This window comes from Spea bombifrons, chromosome 13, assembly GCF_027358695.1.
Source record: "Spea bombifrons isolate aSpeBom1 chromosome 13, aSpeBom1.2.pri, whole genome shotgun sequence".
In the NCBI taxonomy this organism is placed as follows: domain Eukaryota; kingdom Metazoa; phylum Chordata; class Amphibia; order Anura; family Pelobatidae; genus Spea; species Spea bombifrons.
The window spans coordinates 1,738,266-1,761,383 of record NC_071099.1 but is presented as its reverse complement, the minus strand read 5'-3'; the positions used below and the strand labels follow the sequence as shown (position 1 = coordinate 1,761,383).

Genomic DNA, 23,118 nt, shown 5'->3' with positions numbered 1-23,118 from the left:
GGAACTGCTTTAGAAAACAGCTAAAAAATTTTGAAAAACTTAATTCTGATCTAATACTGGGAATAAAAAAATGTGGGCGTTCCCCTTTAACATTTAAGATGTATAATTCAACATTTACCTATTCATCTATGATTTTTCTACTGTAACAACATCATTATTGTAATATTAATGATTTTACCACAATGTTTTCAAGAAAGACCTAGGTTGTTTCTCAGCCTTAGTGTCTATGTAAGGATTCATGCTGTTCTTGGCTCTCTACCAACAGGAATTACCATGTTTGGAACGAGAGCTGGTTCACCAGACCTGACTTAGGCCCGGCCTACGGAGGGTGGCAAGTGCTGGACGCAACACCCCAAGAATTAAGCGAAGGTATAAAACAGGTCTGCCGGCCCTCCTCATACATTTATATACCTTTGGTATATGTCAGCCTGTTCTGCAGATGCACAATGCGTGTAATTCTGTTAGATATGGGCAGTTTGGAAACCAACATGAATATATTTTTATTTGTCTGAAAAATGATATTATACTTTTCCCAGATAAGTTGACAAATATATTACAATGTTTAGACCTAGCGATATGCAGGGGTACTGTATTTTTTGTTACCGATGCAGAAGACAGGAAATAATATCCAGGGAAGTTATTGCATTGTGTAAAAAAGGTACCAAAGCATCTTGGGATTGGTTGTAATTGTGCTATATATATATATATATATATATATATATATATATATATATATATATATATATTACACACTATAAACTTTCTCTATTGGCAGCCCTGGAGGCCATTGTCAGTCATGTAATATTTTGGGTGACTTTCCCTGCTTTTTTTGTGGAAAAGTATTGGGACACCAGACCATTACACCAACAGTGACTTTTATGACATTGCATTCTAAATACATAGACATTAATATGTAGTTGCCCGCCATTTGCAGCTATAACGGCTTCCACTCTTCTGGGAAGGCTTTCTACAAGATTTTGGAGAGTGTCTGTGGGAATTTCAGCCCATTCATCCAGTAGAGCATTTGTAAGGTCAGCCACTGATGTTGGACGAGAAGACCGGGCTTGCAATCTCCATTCCAATATTTCCCAAAGGTGTTCGATGGGGTTGAAGTCAGGGCTCTGTGTGGCCGGTCAAGTTCTTCACTAAAAACGCATCCAACCATGTGTTTATGGACCTTGGTTTGTGCGCTGGGGCACAGTCATCCTGGAATAGAAAAAAGGCCTTCTCTAAACTGTTCCCACAAAGTTGGAAGCATAGAATTGTACTAAATGTCTTGACATGCTGAAGGGGATATGTTAATGTTTGTTTTTTTTCACTCCTAGAAATCTATTGTTGTGGTCCTGCCTCGGTCCACGCAATCAAAGGAGGAGAACTGCATCTTGGCTACGATACCCAGTTTGTATTTTCTGAAGTGAATGCAGACCAATACACCTGGATTTACTACGATAAAGGCTTGAAAGAGAAGGTGTACTCCAATAGCGCACATGTAGGGAAAAGCATCAGCACGAAAGCCGTGGGTAGCGATGAACGTGTGGACATTACAGAAAACTATAAATACCCAGAAGGTAAAAGTCGGGTATTCATTTTGTTACCCTATAAATACATTGCACATACCCCAACTATTATTCACCTCTCTATAGCATCAACAAACGGTTTATCCATTTAATAATAGTATCATTTGTCTTTTTACATCTGGATGGGTTTTTCCCCTGGGCTACACCGATAAAAACAGTGAAGCTTTCACATATGGTCATAATGGACATCAGTGGAAGCCCTGCATGGTTGTTAGGTGGAACATCCTGTGTACCTATTGCATCCATTTTGGTTTGGAGGGTGTTGGTAAGGATTGGTGCTAGTGGAAGTGAAATCTCTGATCAAAGACATAAATCTTTTTGTTACACTATCAATGATCATACCCCTAGAACCTCCTATCACTGGTCATGGCAGATCAGAAGGAGAAATAACATAAGAAGTGGTAGGAGTTTTCCAGGCTGTTTGAAAATATGGCCTTATACTTAGTAGATATTCAGCCTTCCTGTCTCCTTATATATCAAGCTTCTCCACAGTTAACCTCCCATTCCTAATCAGGTATCAATATTTTAAATTTTATATTCATCCAGGGAAGCGCCAACAACCAGCAAAAATGTCCAATTGTATAATGGCCACATTTGTCAGGCAATGGGCTGGATTTAGTGGTACAGATAAACCTAAATCACAACTGAAGAGTAATCCTCTCAATGGAAAAAAAATCTTTGCTTTTGAAGTCATTTTTTTAAATCGCAGTTTATGGGAGGATTGATATTCAATTACTTGTGATAGATTTATCTCGACCATTGCACAAATCTAGTCCTGTCTAACTGTAAAAGGCATATAGTCAGGATGCAAATACTGTGTTCTTAAATTTTAAAATTAGAGCGACTCAGGAGGCAATAACCATGTCTCTCACCAGTTGTCCTCAGATCATCTCATCCATTCTCAGGTTATGTCTATGATCTCCACAGGCGGCTCATAGCCCCAAATGCAGACTCTGAGGCTGAAGTATGCTTTAGCTCCAGAGTCTCCATTCAGGGCTATGAAGTTGTGACTAACCCTGTTGACAATATATATATATATAATCATCTGTTTAGCCATTAAAATACAAATTCTAAGTATTCTCACTTGTGGTTTTAGGATCTGATGAAGAAAGATCAGTTTACACAAAAGCATGCATGAAGCTGCTTGAACTTGGAATTTTAACAGAAGACAACTTAAAAGAAAGAGGCATCTTGGGAAAATCCAGCAGGGGTAGAGCTGAGGATGAAGATCTCACTGGGGAGATCACTGGGAAATTCAAGTTAGTCTCATCCCCAGAATTTGGACAGGATGTTAACCTCATTCTGGTATTAAAGAATTCTAGTACAAAGAGTGAATCTGTGCGTGTAAAGTTAAGTTCATCTTCCATAGAGTATACTGGAAAACCAAGAGCAGAAATCTTCAAGAATACAACATCTGTTACTATTGCACCCACGGAAGGTAATGTACACTTTAATGCATTTCTGTGTTCAGATTCTATAGTTCCAGTACATGCTGGCAAAACCCTCCAATGTGGCTAATTAAAACAATTTTGCCTAAATCCCTCCACAGCGATATGAAAAAACTCATTGCCAGTTATCAAAAATGTGTGATTGCAGTTGTTGTCAAGTGTGGCACAAAATTCAACATTTGTAAGTCAACTGTAGTCCCAATAATCTTAAGAAAATGGTGGTCCAGCTTCTGTTATACTCATGTTGTCCTAAAATTAGTTCTGAAACATTTAAATGTGACAAATACACAAAACTAGAACTGTCTAAATTTAGATGATCTAGTTGCTGATGAGGTGAGAGGATGAACAGACAAAACATCTGTATCTGTTGAGAGATACACCATGTTTTCAGGAAGTTCTGCCAGCGTCTGAAGATGTATCATAATATGCACAATTATATTAATGTCCGCCTAGTGATGCGACCATTCGTATTTATCCCTCAGATTGGAAAATATTCCAAGTAAAGATGCTTATTTTACTTGGTGAGAAGCACATACTGCAATAACATATACAATTTATAAATTACCAAATACTAATGATAACAACTATGTGCATGTGTCTGTATTAGCTATAGTCATGTCGTGATGGTCGATTTTCATTGTTTTTATAAATGATTTCACTTTCCTTGAAAAGTATCCAATAAGGCACATGTACAAATTTTGCAGTATACATTAAATGCTATGTTGGTGCTCATTTTCATAGAGCTGGTTTCTTATCCAAACATGTATTTCAGTCTCATTTTAGCATTTGACGCACAAATGTAGTTATTTTAACTATATCAGTTGATGCATAATATTAACTGCAAAATAAAAACACATTACTACTGTCTGTATCACAATGGCTGTGATGAGCTTCTGCTGTGGCAACAATGTGTGTTAACCTCAATTAGGCATTATTTTTTGATCCTATTAGAGGACATGGACATGGTTATAAGATATGCATGCTAAATGTATTTTAAGCAGTTGGATTTATGCCCTGGAAGGTGAATTGCTTACTTGTTGTTGATTTTAATGTAGAATGTTAATTTTATGAAAAAAGTAGTCTACAGTTTAATCAAGTCTAACATCTACTATAAGAACTACTATCTGCATTTAAGAAAAGCATCTCCAAGCAAATAACAAAATGACTACATTTTTCACAATTATATTACAGAAACACAGATTCCGGTAAACATACCTGCCGGTGATTATGAGGAGGAATTGACACAAGATAATCTTATTGAAGTTGCTGCTTTGTGTGTATTAAAATCGAAAAAGAAGCTGCTGGTACGCAGGGTGGTATCTATAGAAAAGCCTCCCGTAGAAATTAAGGTACAATACACAACTTATTCATTTTCTCACACTCATATATATTGCTATTATATATAGTTGAGCTTTGGCCGCATCGCAAGAGTTGGCCGAAATGTAAGCCTTTGGTTATCTTACATGCTAATGTAGACAAATATACATAAACGTATATCTGAACACTCTTGGGTCTTATAAACTTTGCGGATATCTATGGTAGTGGTAAGTTTAGAGTATAATTTCAAGTTTACAGTTTGCCAAAGTTGCGTTACTAAGCATGAAGCAGTACAGCCTTTCCCTAACTCATTGTAATAGTAGATTGAATCATTGTAGAACAAAGAGAAGGAACGTCTTACCGGCTAGACCACTGACCTCCCCCATTAGACTCATTTATATGCACCAACATTTTAAGACCGTTCTTTCCATTGCTAACTACAGTGAAGGAAACATGGTTTCTCGCTCTCCTCCCTGCGATCCCCCCTGCACTGATCACACTGTGATCTCTATGCAGGTCCCCACATACTTGCATAGAGATTACAGTGTCTGTGCCTCAACGGAGCAACCGGATATCCCTGTAGGGGATATCCTGTCCTCCGATGACCTTCCGGGTGATGCGGAAGGGAATCCCCAATTGCGCGATCGGCGTTTAAAAATTTAACAGTTTTCCGGCTTTCGTGGGGGGAGATGTTACATCAGATCGGACAGCAGAAAGCTGGCTTCTGCTGTCAGGGGGAGAGTCCAGGCTGTCAAACAGCCTGATCTCCCGTGTAGCGGCAGGGATGTGTCCATAGGGGATTTTTGGGATGCGTTTTTGGACGTACCGGTACGTCCATAGGGACTGAAGGGGTTAATAATGGCATTTCTTTCCTTATTTGACATTGTGATCTTATATAATGATTGTAATTAGTGTTGTTTATTCATACCCATAAATAACTCCAAAATAAATGTGTACTTATTTGACTGTAAACTTATCTCCACTGGTACCTTGTTAAGTGTCATGAAGAAGAGTGTATGTTTTATGATAAATACTAGAAAATGAATGGCAGATATAGGTATCATTCTACTTTTTAGTTGTATTGTGGGAGGGATTACACCAAGCATAATGGTACCCATAAAGTTTAAAGTAATTCACACTTCTTTCATTAGGCAAGAATGCACACTATACTTTGGTATATAGAGTAGAAGGAATAGTCTCAATTATTTGAAAAAAAATGTATTTGTATTTGTAAACTAAATAGTAAAATAGTTGTTAGTTATCATCAGGACTGCTGGAAGGTGAAGTACAAAGAGGGGGTAGATAGGGTAGATAGTAGGGAGGGAGGGAGAGGGTAGATCATAGGGAGGTAGGGAGAGAAAGGATAGATAATGAGCAGTGGCGTCAGCGGGGGGGGGAGCGGCAGTTCAAACTTCGCCCCAGGCGGCACTATGTCTTGGGCCAGCCCTGTTAAGCTGTCTGGTATTTGGTGTTGTAATTGTAAACATGATATTGTATATTATTTGAATGCTTACATGTCACAGGCAGCTATTTACATTCCTGCAAACCATAAGGCCAGTTATTAACCCCTTAAGGACAATGGGCGGTCCCTAAACCCATTGAAAACAATGCATTTTGAGCCCGTACATGTACGGGCTTTGTCATTAAGGGGTTAAAATGAATCTTTGGTAGGTAAGTAATTTTACCAGGAAGGACAAGGAAACTGATCTTGATCATGGTTATGTTGAGTTTGTCTCAATACTGAAATTGTCAGTGACATGATTGATTACACAGTATTAAAGTGTATAATAAATAACGTTTGGCCTCATCCATATTACAACCTTTACCGCTCAAGATGTTAGGGAAGCGGATCATTTATACTACTTCTTTTCACTGCAAGCATGCGTCACTTACTGACATGATTAATAAAACACTATTGCACAAGCAAACTCTCAGAAAAGGTTCAATAAGATTATGGATCAACAGTCATTCAATCACCGCAGCAGACAATGGAATGAATGTCCCTGCTGATCTGTCCATTTTGCATTTAAACTGTACTATACAAAATCTCTGATGTATCTGCCTGGTTAAGTTTATAACGCACTTGCAGGCTACACTTTAAAACCAATATCATCAATTAAAATCAACTTAACTTTGATAGCAAAATGTAATTCGTATTCAGGCAAACGCTCACAAATGAGCATCAGTTATTAAGTCAGATGTGATTAAGGCAGCTCTGGCACAAACCAAACCAGACCCTCTCTACCCGACTACTGGAAGACTTTGCATGCGTTCACACAGACACATGTGGACGATCTACCAAATGCAACAATGTAAAAGGTAGAAATTGCTTGTTCTTATGTGGATTCACAGGTCATTACACTTTCAAGTGATAAATGAAATGTATGCAAATGTATGATAAATGTATGATAAATGTATGATAAATGTCATGTATACTGTATATTGTCACAGTTATAGGTACCATCCATGCCTAGGAACAGACATGAACAGATTAATTACTTCTAGATTGAGGCACGTTGCTCCTAGACTAAGGCAAGTTATTTGAATAATGTGATATGTTCTCTCTTCTGGAGATCCTCGGTTATCCTGTGGTGGATGAGCCTTTGGAATTGATGATCAACTATAAAAATCCTCTCTCTGAGTGGCTAAAAGATGGGGTCCTTGTATTAGAAGGAAGCGGCTTGGTCGAGAAACAGATCAAGAAAAAGTAAGATCATGAGATGTTTTGCAAACTTCTTAAGTTATGTAGGTTTGATCTGGGGAAAGAAGAGAACCAAACTGGCCTCTTGTCAATGAGAATATTAAATTATCTTTTCCTAGCGATAGCAAGAAAACTGGAGCCCCCATATTTAAAGGAGCTCAAACTGTGGCAACAAAACTTTTGGATAGAACCCTCATTTCTCAAAAATTATTATTGAAATATTATAGTATTTGTTTGTTATATCCAAATAATTATGGGGAAATCCTTCTTGTCGTTATAGGGTACCAAAGTTGGAGCCTAAAGGGATTGGTAGCATCAGACTGGAAATTACACCTTATCGAAGTGGCGACAAGCAGTTGGTCGTGGATTTTGCTTCCAAATATTTTCCTGTCATTAAAGGATTCCAAAGCGTATATGTGGAAAATGTTCCAGATGCCATGGAGATGGCTGTTTTAGACTAAAGTGCTGTAGGCAGAAATGTTCAACTTGTTTTAATATACCGTATATGCCTAGTTATATGTATTTCACTAGTATCACTAAAACTGTAAAAAATACAGCGTCGCTTACTGTTTCAGCAATGAGTAAACACAAAATACAATGCTTGTAACATATTTTTGCATGTGTTAAGGTCTGTTACAAAATAATAAAAGCAGGAAGGCAGGAAGTGTCACATGTAAATTATTATGTTACTTCACCCAATCCACTAGACATTTTGCCTTGTAATAAACAGAGCACCTCAGCCTTAATATAGGGAAAAGGATTCCATCAGTGTAAGCAGGACCCTTTGGGTACCAGGAAGGAGGACAGGGAAAATCAGTGTGGGAAGCAAAATCGCAAAATTACATTTAAGCATCCAGCTTTGATCAGTGATGCTCTTGAGCCCTCGTCCTCTGTGGCTCTCTATATCCTTCTCCTTATGGGAGGAAAGGGGAGTTGGTCCAAGGTGGGGATGGGAAAGGTCTTAATAAAGTTAGAGGTTGGCATAAATGTAATGTGGAGAGAGCATACCAAACAATGCCATGGGATTTGGGGTGAGGTAAAGGCACAGGATGAGCTCTTTGCCTTCTATAGGATGTTTAAATAGATGTCTAACTTCTCATCCTACAGAGTCGTGAATAGAAGGTGTGTGGTATAAAGGGGGGAAAAAGAAAGGAATATTGTCGAATCCCCTCCTTTCTTTCTATATTTAAAAAAAAAATCATATGTATTGGGGTTGAACAAATTTTGCAAGTTTCAGACAAAGATATGTGTTTTGTTCTTGGACTTGCATGTCCTCATCTGAAACTCTCAAAATGTAAAGTCACAGGCACTCATGAAATTGTTTTGCAAGTATTAGCATGCAAGGCCATGTGATTGAAGTCCCAATTGAAAAACCCTTAATTCAACTAACCACTTGACTTTTTAGTCAGTAGACCTACATTTTATTCTAGTTCTTCACTTTGCAACTAAATCTACTTAGCAGCCTCCAATGTTAGGATAATTCAGGATAAAATGGTCTCCTCCCTTTGGTTTGAGCTTTCTGAGGGTTAATTGCCTGAAATATATAATGTCTACCCTCTTACTGATTACAGATATTTGAACTTTCTTCCGTTATCCTTCCTTCCATGCAATGGTCTCTTATGTCACAGTGCATGTTACTACACCCTTGACCTCAATGGTGAAAGTGGAGTAGTTCCTCTTCGCATACAAGAGATTTCTAGCACAACCTTAGCACAGAGGATGTTACCTAAGCACAATTACCTAGCAACTGCCATCTAAAAAAGTTTACTTATAGTTATTAAAAAAGCATTGTAACAATTGCAGGGTAGCAAAAGCAATATATCTTATTACATCTAACAGAAAAGTATGCATTATGAAAATGCTAGAAAATGAATGGCAGATATTGGTATAATTCTACTTTTTAGTTGTAGTGGGAGGGATTACACCAAGCATAATGGTACCTATAAGGTTCAAAGTTATTCACACTTCTTTCATTAGGCAAGAATGCACTTCCCTCTCGTGTCCGGGTTCTATAACGACTATACCCTCAATAAAGAAGGCTGATGGCTAAGTTGGCTAAGTTGTCTCTGCATGCAAAATGAAGGATATTGTTTCAAACAGAAACACTATACTTTGGTATATAGAGTGGAAAGATTAGTCTCAATTATTTGACAAAATGTATTTGTATTAAACTAAATGGTTAAGATTTATTAGCTATCATCGGTCATCAAGACTGACATGAATAGCAAAGCAGCAGACCGTGAATTGCCACATCACGACCATACCTGGGAACGACCAGGGATCTCCCTCTGCTGCTCCTTATGAGACGTGGGAGAGGGTGGGTTCAAGGTAGGGGTAGCCTCGATAAACTTGAAAGTAATCAGCGAGTGGCCATAACTGGGGTGAGCAGGACCAAACACCATTCCCTCATCTGAACATCAATTGATTCTCGTGAACCGTGGTGATCACCTCAACTTCCTGGTTGAGTTCCGAGGTATGGTGCGGACAGAACACTCAACCAGTGAGCTGACACTTAGAACAATGACTAGATTAGCTGTGCTCACCCATAGTTCGTCATACTATACACTAACAGGGTGTAGCCTGTGAGTATTGCAATCAGCAAACAATACTTGTGTTTATGTGTATCTTATCAGAAACTTCCTTTGCCTCCACTACTCGTCACTACCCAGATAAAATGAATAATACACAATGTACATGTTTTCTTTGTATATAATTAAATTTGTAAAATCATTACACTTTAAAAACATTGATGTGTTAAAAGCAATAAGGTCCATGAAACGGTTTTGCTCTTGCATAGAAATCAGTTTACAATAAGAACCCTGGGCTAGATCCCCGGCTTAATCCAACAAAAAACATACAAGATTCCATTTGGGTTATTTCTAAAGTCCAGTTTTGTGCAAGTGTTCTTATCACCCTTTTATCCAATGCAATTTTTTTATATTTGTGAAGCCCCGAGGTGATTGGCTCTGCAGTGAAGAAAAAATGAAAAAGACGCTTGTGTCAACGTGCCATAAGGGTGCGGTGGACACCAGGTCTTCATTTTCTTTGGGGGTCCCACTTCCGAAGGCTATGCGGCCCATTTCCTCAAAAGAGCTACCTAACTCCCCTCCTCACTAGAAAAGCCGGACCTTTTTAGGGGACCCGGCTCCACCTTGGCTTTCAAGTGTCAAAAACGATGTGCGATATGTTTACTGAAGTCCCAGCCCTTGGGCTTGTGTGATAAAAAATGTACCCTGTATACACCGCACACCGAGCCAAAAGGCTGGGGTAGTGTATACAAGAATAAAAAGTGCATGTCCGAGGTGCAAAAAGTGCTTACATTCACCCTGTCCAGAGCGCGCAATCTTGGACCAAAGACCAAAGGCCTGCTTTCCTTGGCCTAAGGCCAGAGGACCAAGCTTTCCCTCTCTCACTTGATCTTACCCAAAAGGTCGATAAGCGATTTGTATCCAATTATTATGATAACACCACTTTTTAAACTAGGAATAAACCTCTCTTTAGGCCTCTGTAATTTATGTTACTGTGATAAAGGCTGAACACAAAATTGTTATGGGAATTTCTATCATTGTCCTAAATCTACATGAATATATGCAGCACTACAGACAGGCATTCCAGGGTTAATTTCATGTGCTAGGCAATTTTCAGCATCAATTTGTGTTTAGAATTAGGTAATGGTAACGTTCTTTAATAGTTGTCGTTAAAAGTTGAGAAATCAGAGGTTTCTATGGAATTTGTTTTGGCAATGTAACATATGCGTTGCGTTTATTAGATATAACACACACAATAGGTTCAAGGAAATGTGCCCTTGATTACCCTTCATGCTTCACAACTTCTTCTTTTTACCTTCAGTTGCCATCAGGAAATCGTACATAAAATATTTTAAAACCACAACATGATTTAGATCCACACCTCCTTCATTCGCAGCCAATTATTCATGATGCACACATATTTGCGTAATAGTATTTAAGTCTTAAAACACAATAACTCGGAGGAATACAATCAAGCGGTCATCATGGCAAGTGAGTATTGCGTAAGAGTAGATACTTAACCTATGATGTTGGGATGCCGTCTGCATTACAAAGCATCTGAAACAAGTCGGTCCAGTATCTAGGCATTTAAAGACTTTACATGTGCGACTACACGGCCTTCAGCAATTACTTTGACATTAAATATACATATGACTAATGCAAATGTGCACATTGAGCTTCTCTGACATAACCATGTGCAACTTTGGGTGGAAAAATGAACAAAGGATTTCCAAGAGCACAGCAAAAACACTCTGTTTTCCAGAATTTAGGAGTCATTATTTATATGAAATGTACTTGATATAACGTATTGTAAACATAAATTCAATTTCAATTTTAATACATTTTTTCTGTTATGTAGCTTGCATTAAGGATACTTTAATGTTTAATTGCTTACTTGCAATGATCATTTAGTGAATTTTTTGAAAAAAGGAAAGTCTCGCACATGGTAGAATCAAGGACAGGGGGGCAAAGGGACAATTACACTTGGGCAAAATTCTTTAAACTGGCCAAACCAGTTATGAGAGGCGTGAGAGCATGTGTACACTTACATAGATGGCAGTAAGTTTGCCCCCATCAGGGTGAAAAGTTGCCAACCATCTGCTGTGTGGCATAGCATTTTTAATCATCCTATGCTTATTTGAGCTTCTTTTTGTGATGTCTATTTCAGAAAAGATCTTTTCCTGCATTCATTCTCCTCCCTGGTCCCTTGTAGCCTCTTACGAGTGTCCAACAAGGAAAATGTCTCATTTCCAACCCACTAGGCGCGTTGGGAAAGTATCATCTTCTAGATACTTTGAGATGGGGCAATAGTCACAACCTGTGACTTTTGCACTTATCTCACTGAGCCACAAAACAGTGTGATTTGTGCAAATAACAATAACAGTTTAGCTATTTTTTCGAGCATTGTTTTAACCTTCCAGCTGACAAATGTTAACATCCTGATCACTAAAAGCATGGAGATATTAACTTTCAAATATACTCAACTTAATGTTCTGCTAAATGTCAGTCCTACTACAATCCAAAAATAATTTGTACCAGTTTATTTATGCATTGAGTGGACTTTTTAGACCATACATGCTTGTTAGCCGATGTATCTGGCTTTCTAAGAATCAAGGAAACTGTATCAACACAAGGAAGGGAGGTATCTGTATAAATTAACTATAATAATAATAAAACATTGTTACAAAGGCATTGCAACATTTAACAGGGCCATAGATTGCAACATAGTTGAGGTTACTGCATATTTTAATATTGTGTCAATTATTTAAATTAGTTGACACTGGGTGACAGGGTTTCTGTAGTTCACAGATGATGGGCATTATTAAATCCTAGTTATTCAAAGTTAATAAGAGGAATCTGGTATGAATCCAGCTTTTTCATCATATTTAAAATGCATGCCATTATTATGTAATGGAAACTGTACATTTTGCAGTGACATCGTTTTACTTAAAAAAACAAACTAGTTTTTAATGTGGCCCATATGCACAGCTCTTTTGATAAAATACGCATGTACAATGAATATTTTCATAAATAATGATGAACACGGTGAATTGGCTAGTACAATTTATAGATCCGTTTTGCAAATCCATGTAACGCTGCTTGGTGATTATGTATATCTAACAATATCTGGGGATGTTGGTGCACCAGGGATCCAGAGATGCTTTTTGCTTTGATGCATAGGTATGTATCTAAAATTTTATATTTTTCTCCTTATACATTAATTGTTGCAACCATTCTGAAATTGTACATATTTCTAGTGTTCCAGCCTCATATGTATGTATCGCTGTCTGACTACTCCTGTCTATTTAAGTATTGCTAGTTGCTCATGTTCAGCATTATCAGGTAGATACCTAGACAGACAGAGATAATTGACTGATTTTAATTTTTGAAATTTGGGTTCTGAAACCGATTTATCCTTTTTCTAGATTGGCTGCAACTGAAAAGCGTGAATCTTAACTTGGTAGAAAACAAGGCTGCGCATCACACTAGTGATTACATGAGCGACGAGCTCATCCTGAGAAGGAAGCAGGCGTTTCAGATCAACCTGAACTTTAACAGGGCTCTGGAATCTGAGGATGGCATCGCCTTCATAGTAGAACGAGGTGACCTAATTTATATGCAAAGTCTCTGAAACCGCATCAAAAGTTTTTTAAAGTAGTCATGAAAAACTGCAACGGCCACTAACAGCTCCTTCTCTTTTATCGCTATAACAATTGCTTTCTGTGTGCAGCAGAACACAGCAGTTCCCTTGTCAGCTATCATACAAACGAAATAATGCTTCTTTTGTCATTTTAAAGATGGCGGGCAAATTGTGGTCGAAGACACATTGACCATAACGACACTGCACCCCCTATTATCTCTGCTCTTGTCCCCAAATACTCCCCTAACCAGCCTTTTTTCTCTGCCATTACTCATCTCTCCACAACCGTTATTACTTCTTCCCACTTGCATCTCCAGTAAAACCTGCATGCTGTTTCCTCATCCTTTCAGATTACAGATAACTGACTTCTAACATTTTCTACAATCCAGCCATCCTTGCCCAGGCAGTCGCTCTCCTTCCCTGTACCTTCATATATATTGTAAATATATATAAGTAAAGGGCCCTCTTTGCCTGTATCATTATGCCTTCTGTGTAGTCATGTTCATTTTGTATATTGTTAATGTTATCGTTTTGCATTCTTCCACAATGTAATAACGCTACAGAATCTGCTGCCAATAAAATGTAATAATAATAATAAAAGTTGGGTTGAATAAACCATAAAGCACAAAAGACAGTGACTTACAATGCACTACCAAAAACCAAACCTTTACCAAATACAGTTTAATTTTCATCCATCCCATCCATCACCCTACATGACACATTGTTTGGGCATTTCCATCAAATTTTCTTAACTTTTCTAAACCATGGGCAGCATAAATGTTCATGTCCAGTGTGCTTCAAATGTAAAATTTGCACCCCCACAAATGCAAGCTGGTAAATCTAATTATTATGTGATTCCTTTAAGGAAATTCACCCCAGGTGGAAAACCGAACAAAGGCTAAGTTTTTCCTGTCTTCGTCTGTGGATACTGTTGACCTGTGGAGTGCCACCGCTGATTCAACTGGTTCAAGTTCCTTGCTGGTAACTTTCATAAGCCCAGTGAATGTCCCCATCGGTCGGTACAAGCTCAGGGTGCAGCTTTTCTCAGAAAACATTTCTTCTCATCTAATTGGAGAATTCATACTACTCTTCAATCCATGGGAATCTGGTAATTAAATTTCTAACCCCTGTCCCTTTATGCTATCAGTCAAATGCACGTTTGAACGGTTTTCAAAATATTATTTTCCTAGATATTAGATCATAAGATTATAAGTAAATTAATAAAATACGTAACAACTTGTTGTTTAAGAGGATGATGTTTACCTGGATAATGAAGAAGAAAGAATAGAATACATATTAAGTGACAATACCATCTTGTATTATGGAGACGATACTTACATTGGAGAGCAAGGATGGAACCTGGGACAAGTGAGTACATTATGTTGGAATAAATACATAATCATTACTAGTTTACAGTTTCTTTAACTTATTTAGTTATGAGTAAAAATGGTAGGAATCACAGAAATATTCTGAATCGCAGTAGATACCGGTAGTTATAAGTTATAAAAAAAAAACAGAGGGTGACATGCAAAACTGTGGGTGTTCGAATGGTTTTTCAGAATGTGATGGTTGCATAAAAAGTGGCATATCTCATGTAAAAATATTTGTTGGGTTTTTGTACCAATAGAAAAATTAGAAATGTATCCACCACATCCAAAGAGATGAAAATCCCTGTTCCTCAGAGACCAAGTTCAGTTGCAACCGCACTGAGCACTTTGGCTTTTGAGAAATTGGGGATTTTAGTCCCCCTGGCAAAGGGATGGCCAAGGTACAGAACAGAGCAGCTTGGCCTGAGGAGACCAATGGCTTTGGCAACAGGATTTTGAAGTCCGTAAGAGCAAAATTATGGTTATGGCTGTGATTGATGGGTCCAACAACCAGTGGAGTTTTTTCTTAACTTTTTCTCACTCTGGCCAGCCAGTATCTACAGGGGAAGAGATAATCATAGGCATAGAAGAGTGCTGACGCCATCTTAACTTGCCAGTAGCAGCCGCAGACTGATTGGAGTTAGGAGAGTGAGGCAGTGACAGGGTTGATGTTGAAGCTGAAATTGAGACTCATCTACCATTCTGTAAGTGTCTGAAGTGTAGTGCAAAAAATTACTTGGCATGGTTTATTTCTAATATTAGGGGGGGAATCTTGTCTCTGTCAGATGTGTTTGTCTGCCCATGTCTACCATGTGCCCTGCCCTGCATCTGCAACTTAATCTCCCTCCTTACTCTGGGGTATCATTTTTTTTTCTAATATTAGTGGAAATTTAGTTCTGTATAATCCTTTAAAATATGGATGTGTCTGACATTTTTTACATATTGCATTCTTTAAAATAGCATTTTCAATTTACATATTCTCTTTTCTAGTTTGAAGAAGGAATCTTGGATATTTGCTTAACGCTACTGGAAAAGAACTCCTTAGTGGACAATTCACTCCTCCATGATCCAAAGCATGTGGGGAGAATATGTAGTGCAATGGTAAAGAAAACTCGACTTTGGACTGTGTATAACAAGGTTTTGCAGAAGGGTTTCAGTCTAAACTGTATGTATTATTAAGGGCCAGCAGCCCAGTCCCAGCTTCACCTGCAGAAATGTCTCTGCTCAATGTGTGCAGTAAAAGAAAACTCACCACCCAAGCGCCTGCTCCCTGCAGAAGAACCTTACTGAGGTTTAATTCATTCAGAAATTGGTTATCTGAAACTGCAAGTCTTCTTCAAAAACCCACTTAAGTGGTGATTCTAAATATTAACTTGCTGATTCTAAATATCAGGCATTCTTCATGCCACACAGGTGACCTTCAAAATTATACATGTATGGTGTGCAGTAAAAGGTCTACATGGTCAAGAAAATGTAATAATGAAAACCCTTTTCTCATTTTAGATTAATAGTAATGATGACAATGGTGTTGTTGTTGGCAACTGGAGTGGGCAATATGATGGAGGCGTAAGTCCAGTAAGCTGGACAGGAAGTGTTCAGATTATGAAGAAATGGATAACATCTGGACCAGTGCGTTACGGGCAGTGTTGGGTCTTTGCAGGGGTGCTTTGTACAGGTACTTATGGATGATGCCTCTTAAAAAGCAAGTTTGATGGAAAACAATATTTTTCTCTCTGATCATAAAATCTAGTTCTGCACACAGTAACCTAGTTCTGTCTAATTTTGTTCCGAAGAACCTACTTTATTTCCAGACTTGAGGCAGCCATTGTCATCATTTATATATTTTGAGTGACTTTCCATGTTCAGACATCACACTGAGCTTTTTCTTTATGGCTTGCTGAGTAGTCTGTTCCCCAAAGACTTTTGTTGGCAAGAATGTCTGGGTGATTGAAAATAAACCTTTGTTTACTATAGGCACTATGATAAGTAGTCAGGGTATATGTCTAGTAGATTGGGCTACCAGATACCAGAGCTAAAACATATACAAGGGGCTAATACAAAGCTTCAAACATATTACGCAAACACTAAACATTTAAAAAAAAGGAACATGTTTTTGATAATAAAATCTATCAGATACTAGTAATAAAAAAAAGTTATTCTCTTTGTAGATATAGATAACATATTTTCCTCTCCCAATCATTCCTTTGTTTTCTTTTAGTACTGAGATGTTTGGGAATTCCAACTCGTATTGTTACAAATTTTTCCTCTGCTCATGACACCAATGCCAACCTTAGCATTGACTCGTACTTCGATGAAGAAGGGAACAGTCTGAAGGGAAATGACAGCATTTGGTAAGAAAAGTAATAATAATAGTGTTTTTATGTGGTGGTGGTGGTAGGGCTGAATGCAATTAACATACTGATATAATACACTTATTATACACTGTATAATACCTTTTAAACAAGATGAGATTTGTACAAAATGTTTTAATGGCTGTAGGCCTGTGGGTCTCCAGCTGGACCACAATGGGGAAGATAACTTACGCTATATGGAGACTTTTATGACATTGCATTCCAAATACATAGATATTAATATGCAGCCCCCTTTGCAGCTACAACAGCTTCCACTCTTCTGGAAAGGCATTTCACACGATTTCAGAGTGTTTGTGTGGGAGTTTTTGTCCATTCATTCAGTAGAGCACTTGTGAGGTCAGGCATCTCCATTCCAGTTCATCCCAAAGGTGTTGGATGGGGTTTAGGTCAGGGCTCTATGGGGGGCTAGTCAGGTTCTTCCACACCAAACTCATCCAACCATGTCTTTATGGACCTTGCTATGTGCACCAGGGCACAGTCATGCGGGAATAGAAAAGGGCCTTCCCCAAACTGTTCCCACAATGTTGGAAGCATAGCATTGCTCAAAATGCCTTTGTATACTGAAGCATTTAGATTTCCCTTCACTGGAAGTAAGGGGCGCAACCCCTGAAAAACAGCCACATACCGTTATCCCTCCTCCACCAAACTTTACAGTTGGCACAATGCAGTCAGGCAGGTAACGTTCTCCTGACACTTGCCAAACCCAGACTCACTCCACAGAACACATTTCTACTGCTCCAGAGTCCAGTGGTGGGGCGATTTACACCACTCGATCAGACGCTTGGTGTTATACTTGGCACTGAGTACTACCACAGACACAATAAGTGATTTAAAAATATCACACTTGTGAACATACAATAATATTCAATATTTCTCTATACATCATAGATAATTTGTTGGGTGCAGTGTTGACTATTAAAATATGGTTTTCATTGGATATATATTCTGGAATGGCAAAAATAAGAATATAATGATACTGTGTGATTACTTGTAGGAATTTTCACGTCTGGAACGAGGTTTGGCTTACTAGAAAAGATCTTGGCCACTCTTATGACGGATGGCAAGCTTTAGATGCTACACCACAAGAGAGAAGTGACGGTAAGCTTAAGTACTGTAAATTGGGATTGGAAAAGAGGTAAAGGGGCATACTTGCTCTAACTATATCTTACATTGTAGGAGTTTTTAGGCTTGGGCCTACATCTGTTAAAGCTGTTAAGGAAGGAGAGATTTTGCTGAAGTATGATGGTGCCTTTGTATTTTCTGAGGTTAATGCTGACGTTGCTGCATGGGTTTACAACGAGGACGAAAAAAAGTTTGAACAAATTCACACAGACAGTTATTCCATAGGGAAGTTTACAAGCACCAAAGCTGTTGGTACCGATGACCGTATAGACATCACAAATCATTACAAATATGAAGAAGGTAAGTTTTCAGAGATAATTAGGTGTTGCACCGTGCAAGCATAAATGCATTAAGTGCAGCTGGACAAATCCAGCTATCAGCCGCATTCACCTCGTCAGGCGGTCGCTGGCCTTAAGCTGCCAAGGCAGCCCCGTCATCCCTAGTCGGGACCAGAACTAGGAGTATCTAATTACTAATTTGTTACTCCAATTGAATCAGAACTAAATTTTTATTTTTATTCCTAGCTTGATCCTGGACGTTGATTCTGTTGTAGTTTATTCCCTTCAGGAAGCGATAAAGAGAGAGAGGTTTATTATAAAGCATTTCTCCAGCTGTTTGGATGGACCACATTTAATGATGAAACAAGCAGAATGATTACTCCTGTCACGTCAGGCATTGCTAGAAGACCAGCCCGAAAGCCAGCTATTAGACCCAAAGTATCTGGAAAACTCAAGAGCATTGATTCTCCTTTTGTTGGCGAGGATATCAAAATAATTTTGTCGATTTCTAACTCAACCTCATCTGACAAAGCCGTGAAGATTAAGTTAAATGTGACCGCTACCAGTTATACCAGAAAAATAATGAGAAAATTCATGAATGAATTCAGATCCCTTACTCTGCGTCCTATAGAAGGTGTGAACATTTTATACTTTTTCTCTTAATGGAAATAATTACATAGCTGTTTTCTTAGTTTAAATTGTCTTCCTTTAACTATGAGAGATAGACATTAAAGTAAAATCTTTTTAAAAAAAATGTGTAATATTTATCTTTGCAAATCTTAAAATTAGCCTTTAGTTTCCATTGTTCACAATCCCTGCCCCAACAATCATGAATGTTGTTAACACATATGCTATATACTTTTTTGGAATACAACTAGGTTATCCCTAAAGCCAGTTCTTGAATCTACTGCCGTCACTGTAGGTCTAGGGTTTCAGGACATGTTAACAAATGTCTAAGCTGCTCATTAATTAGCAGAAAAGAATTTTGTTAGAATATGAATTCAGGCATTCAGGTCACCAGCCTCGGTGTGCACAATGCACAATGCAAGTGTTCCCAAATGAAACTATGAATAAGGCATCATTTTTAAGCAACATGAACGCCAGAATGCTTGTAGTGCTACGGCCATTGGAAGGGATTTTGGGTGGGATTTGCACCACAAGGCTAACAACGATCCCCTTTTTCCTCAATATCCACTTTATTTCTTTTAAGAGCTAATGTCCGCTGTACCACGGCCTTTGAACAAAGCCCAGGAAGGAGGTACAATAGTCAGATCACCACTAATAGACATCTGTTTTGTCCTTTATGGGACTCAGCATGCGTTTGTGATTCTGGCTTTTATAACGGTAGATAGATATAAATATATAGATATATATGGAGCTCTACCACTAATATCATGATGTCATATTACATAAGCAGCAGATAAGGTTGAAATAATGAATTATATTTGAATTTGCAGAAAAAGAAATACCATTTGACATCCCTTACAGCCAGTATGCGAGAGCCCTTACTGATGACAATGTGGTTGAAGTGACAGCCTTGTGTGAAGTTGATATGGAAGAAAAACTACTTATTTCTAAAAGCATCACATTGAAACGTCCAAGGGTCAATATCAAGGTAAGAAAGGAACACTTAAGACAAGCCTCAAGGAGTTTTCTTTTCCATGCTGCAAGGGCAGTTTGTAGGTTGATCACAGGTCTCCTCATTTGGACCTACGGTGATCTCTCCATCTAGTCCCACTCCCACTCCATAACTCCAGTTATAGCATGCCCCATGCGGCTTGACAACTTAGTAGCCCACTTGCTGTGGCTGTTCTGCAATAAAAATGTCACACTTAACACCGTTTATAACCTTTCATTTTAATTCTTAACAGAACACAAATAACGGCAACTTTTTTGTGGTTGCAGGTTCTGAATGAGGCTATAATAAACAAACAATTACATGTGGAAGTGACATTTACTAACCCTCTGTCTGAGGACCTTGTGGACTGCAAACTGCATGCTGAGGGCAGTGGTTTGATTAAAGAGCAGCTCATGAAGTTGTAAGTAGAAACATCACCTTTAAATTACAACACAAAAGTCTTTTTTACAAAACCCGACCCATTATATATATATTTAGTTCCAAAAAGATCAAATCTACATCCTTGGCAGAGACATCCGTTGATCAAACCCAGAACATAATGTCTCCATGACCAATATATTTTATGACTGCAAAATATATAGTACAAATAACATGTTACCACTATATAAATATAAGAATACAAATTTAACATGTATACTTCTGCCATGACTCCTCCTATGTACATTTAAAACTTTCTGCCTGCCAGACCGTGCCCTCTAGTGTTTTATGTGTAGCTTTTATTTAGTTATTAGTTTTTAGCCGTCGGTGTCTAGTGTTTAATGTTGAACCCTGCCACTGGGGTGAATGCATCGGGAACACGTAACCGTGCATGAAGAACCAGCAGACACAGAAAAACCAGGTGATATTTATAAGTGAAACACAAGTAAATATTCTGATAAAAAGGAACCAGTGAAGGAAACACTAATGCCTGGGGGGGGGGGGAAACATGACTACCACATAAAGCTTACACACTGTCCCCTTGAAACATCATTAAAATATTTGCTGGAATTTTGTAAACTAAGTAAATTATAATAACACTAAACTTGTCTGTAGTTTACGTAAGATGTTTGTATATGGATATATAGTAATAGGAAATGTTAACTATTTTCTTGTTTTAGAACATCCTTGAAGCCAAAAGAGGAAACAAGCATCGCGCTGGAGTTAATCCCCTACACAAAAGGATCAAAGCAACTACAGATTATGATTCAGTGCGGCAGATTCTTAACAATGAAAGGGTACAAGGTCATTAATGTCAAAGGATCCTAAATATCCAGAGCTGAACGATATTGATTATTAAAGAAATAATAGTAATTTCTTGGTGTTGTTTTGTTTACTGTTGTTCTCTGGTTTTAGATATTGGTAAATATGTTTTGCTTACTGCATTTGCATTTTGACTCATTTAATGACTTATTCCTGCAATAAGCGGCATTTGTTGCATACTATTTAACTAAAACTCCACCAGACATACAGTGGTGTGATAAAGTGTTTGCCCCTTCCTGATTTTTTGTATTTTTGCGTATTTGTCATACATAAATGTTTAAATCCATGTAAATAATTTTATATAAGACAAAGACAACATGGGTAAACACAAAATGCAGATTTAAAATGATTATTTCGTTTATTCACCACTGTTCCAGGTTTTCTGCTGGATCCCCAGAGCCTTAGAAATGTCTTTGTAGTCCTTTCTAAACTGATAGATGTCAATGACTTTGTTTCTCATCTGTTCTTGAATTTCTTTAGATCCTACTTCTTTAGGCCTACTTTACTTTGCAAGACCGGTTCTATTTAATTGGTGTTTAGATTCAACAGGGCTGGCAGTATTCATGCCTGGGTGTGAAATTGAACCCAGTTATCAATTTGTAAATTGGTTAATTTAATAACTAGGTTGGGTTGGATAGCTTGTATTTTCTCCCATACATGAAATAATGATTTAACCACACAATGCAATGCATTTGTGACAAAGACTGTACATGTACCCAGATAAAATACTGCCTTGCTACTGACTAGTTGGTTCCCTTCCATAAGTCTATACATCCTCCATACTGCAGGGCAGCATTTTATCTGGGCTGGTCAGCAATATGTAAAAGTTAATGCCCCCATACCCTTGCATATTGCCCCCCTTTAGTATCATGTCAGCCCTGGCACCCAGATTAGAAGCAGGACCTGCCCAACACCCAGATTGGAAGCATAGGACTTGCCATCCTAGCCTCAAACAGCCTCCCTGTAACATTCCCCTCCTTACACATCCATGCTATTATACACATATTCATTCATTTACTCATTCACAAACATTCATTCACTTATTCATATACTCAATAACATATACTCATTCATTCATTCATATACTCATTTACAGATACTCATTCATCCCCTCATTCACAGATACCTCAATAATGCACACTTGTTCAGTCTCTCCAGCTGTCAAGACCTCACAAGAGCAAGTACAGAGGGGTCACCACAAGGTTCAACCCATTAATAAGCCTCAAGAATAGAAAAAACCAGATGAGACTTTACTAAAAAAAAAACATCTAAAAAAAGCCAGCCCAATTCTGAAACAGCATTCTTTAGACATATGAAACGAAGATCAACCTGTACCAGAATAACAGGAAAAAACAGGACATTTTCAGTGTCCAAATATTTCTGCACCTAACTGTAAAAGACAAATGTAAGATAACTAATAGCTTTTTATTGGGAAATATGACAATTCATCCTCATACCCTATGATGTTAAATCTATAATAACATCCTGACATCTGTACTTCTTTAGGCCTACTTTACTTTGCAAGACCGGTTCTATTTAATTGGTGTTTAGATTCAACAGGGCTGGCAGTATTCATGCCTGGGTGTGAAATTGAACCCAGTTATCAATTTGTAAATTGGTTAATTTAATAACTAGGTTGGGTTGGATAGCTTGTATTTTCTCCCATACATGAAATAATGATTTAACCACACAATGCAATGCATTTGTGACAAAGACTGTACATGTACCCAGATAAAATACTGCCCTGCTACTGACTAGTTGGTTCCCTTCCATAAGTCTATACATCCTCCATACTGCAGGGCAGCATTTTATCTGGGCTGGTCAGCAATATGTAAAAGTTAATGCCCCCATACCCTTGCATATTGCCCCCCTTTAGTATCATGTCAGCCC

At 38.1% G+C, this 23,118-nt stretch overlaps 1 protein-coding gene across 1 annotated transcript in view; it reads left to right on the top strand.

The window, feature by feature from the left end:
* LOC128471755 (uncharacterized) overlaps window positions 1-21,234 on the top strand; it is a 30,621-nt gene extending 9,387 nt beyond the window's left edge. Inside the window, exons 8-26 of the mRNA XM_053453734.1 lie at window positions 266-369; window positions 1,326-1,568; window positions 2,674-3,015; window positions 4,217-4,374; window positions 6,916-7,049; window positions 7,324-7,492; window positions 7,795-7,975; window positions 12,997-13,173; window positions 14,077-14,319; window positions 14,461-14,579; window positions 15,569-15,679; window positions 16,082-16,253; window positions 16,797-16,929; window positions 17,945-18,048; window positions 18,127-18,372; window positions 18,640-18,984; window positions 19,808-19,965; window positions 20,256-20,389; window positions 21,087-21,234. Of these exons, the coding sequence (XP_053309709.1) occupies window positions 266-369; window positions 1,326-1,568; window positions 2,674-3,015; window positions 4,217-4,374; window positions 6,916-7,049; window positions 7,324-7,492; window positions 7,795-7,975; window positions 12,997-13,173; window positions 14,077-14,319; window positions 14,461-14,579; window positions 15,569-15,679; window positions 16,082-16,253; window positions 16,797-16,929; window positions 17,945-18,048; window positions 18,127-18,372; window positions 18,640-18,984; window positions 19,808-19,965; window positions 20,256-20,389; window positions 21,087-21,234 (3,421 nt within the window). The remainder of the gene's footprint in view (window positions 1-265; window positions 370-1,325; window positions 1,569-2,673; window positions 3,016-4,216; window positions 4,375-6,915; window positions 7,050-7,323; window positions 7,493-7,794; window positions 7,976-12,996; window positions 13,174-14,076; window positions 14,320-14,460; window positions 14,580-15,568; window positions 15,680-16,081; window positions 16,254-16,796; window positions 16,930-17,944; window positions 18,049-18,126; window positions 18,373-18,639; window positions 18,985-19,807; window positions 19,966-20,255; window positions 20,390-21,086) is intronic.
* Window positions 21,235-23,118: the final 1,884 nt, after the last annotated feature.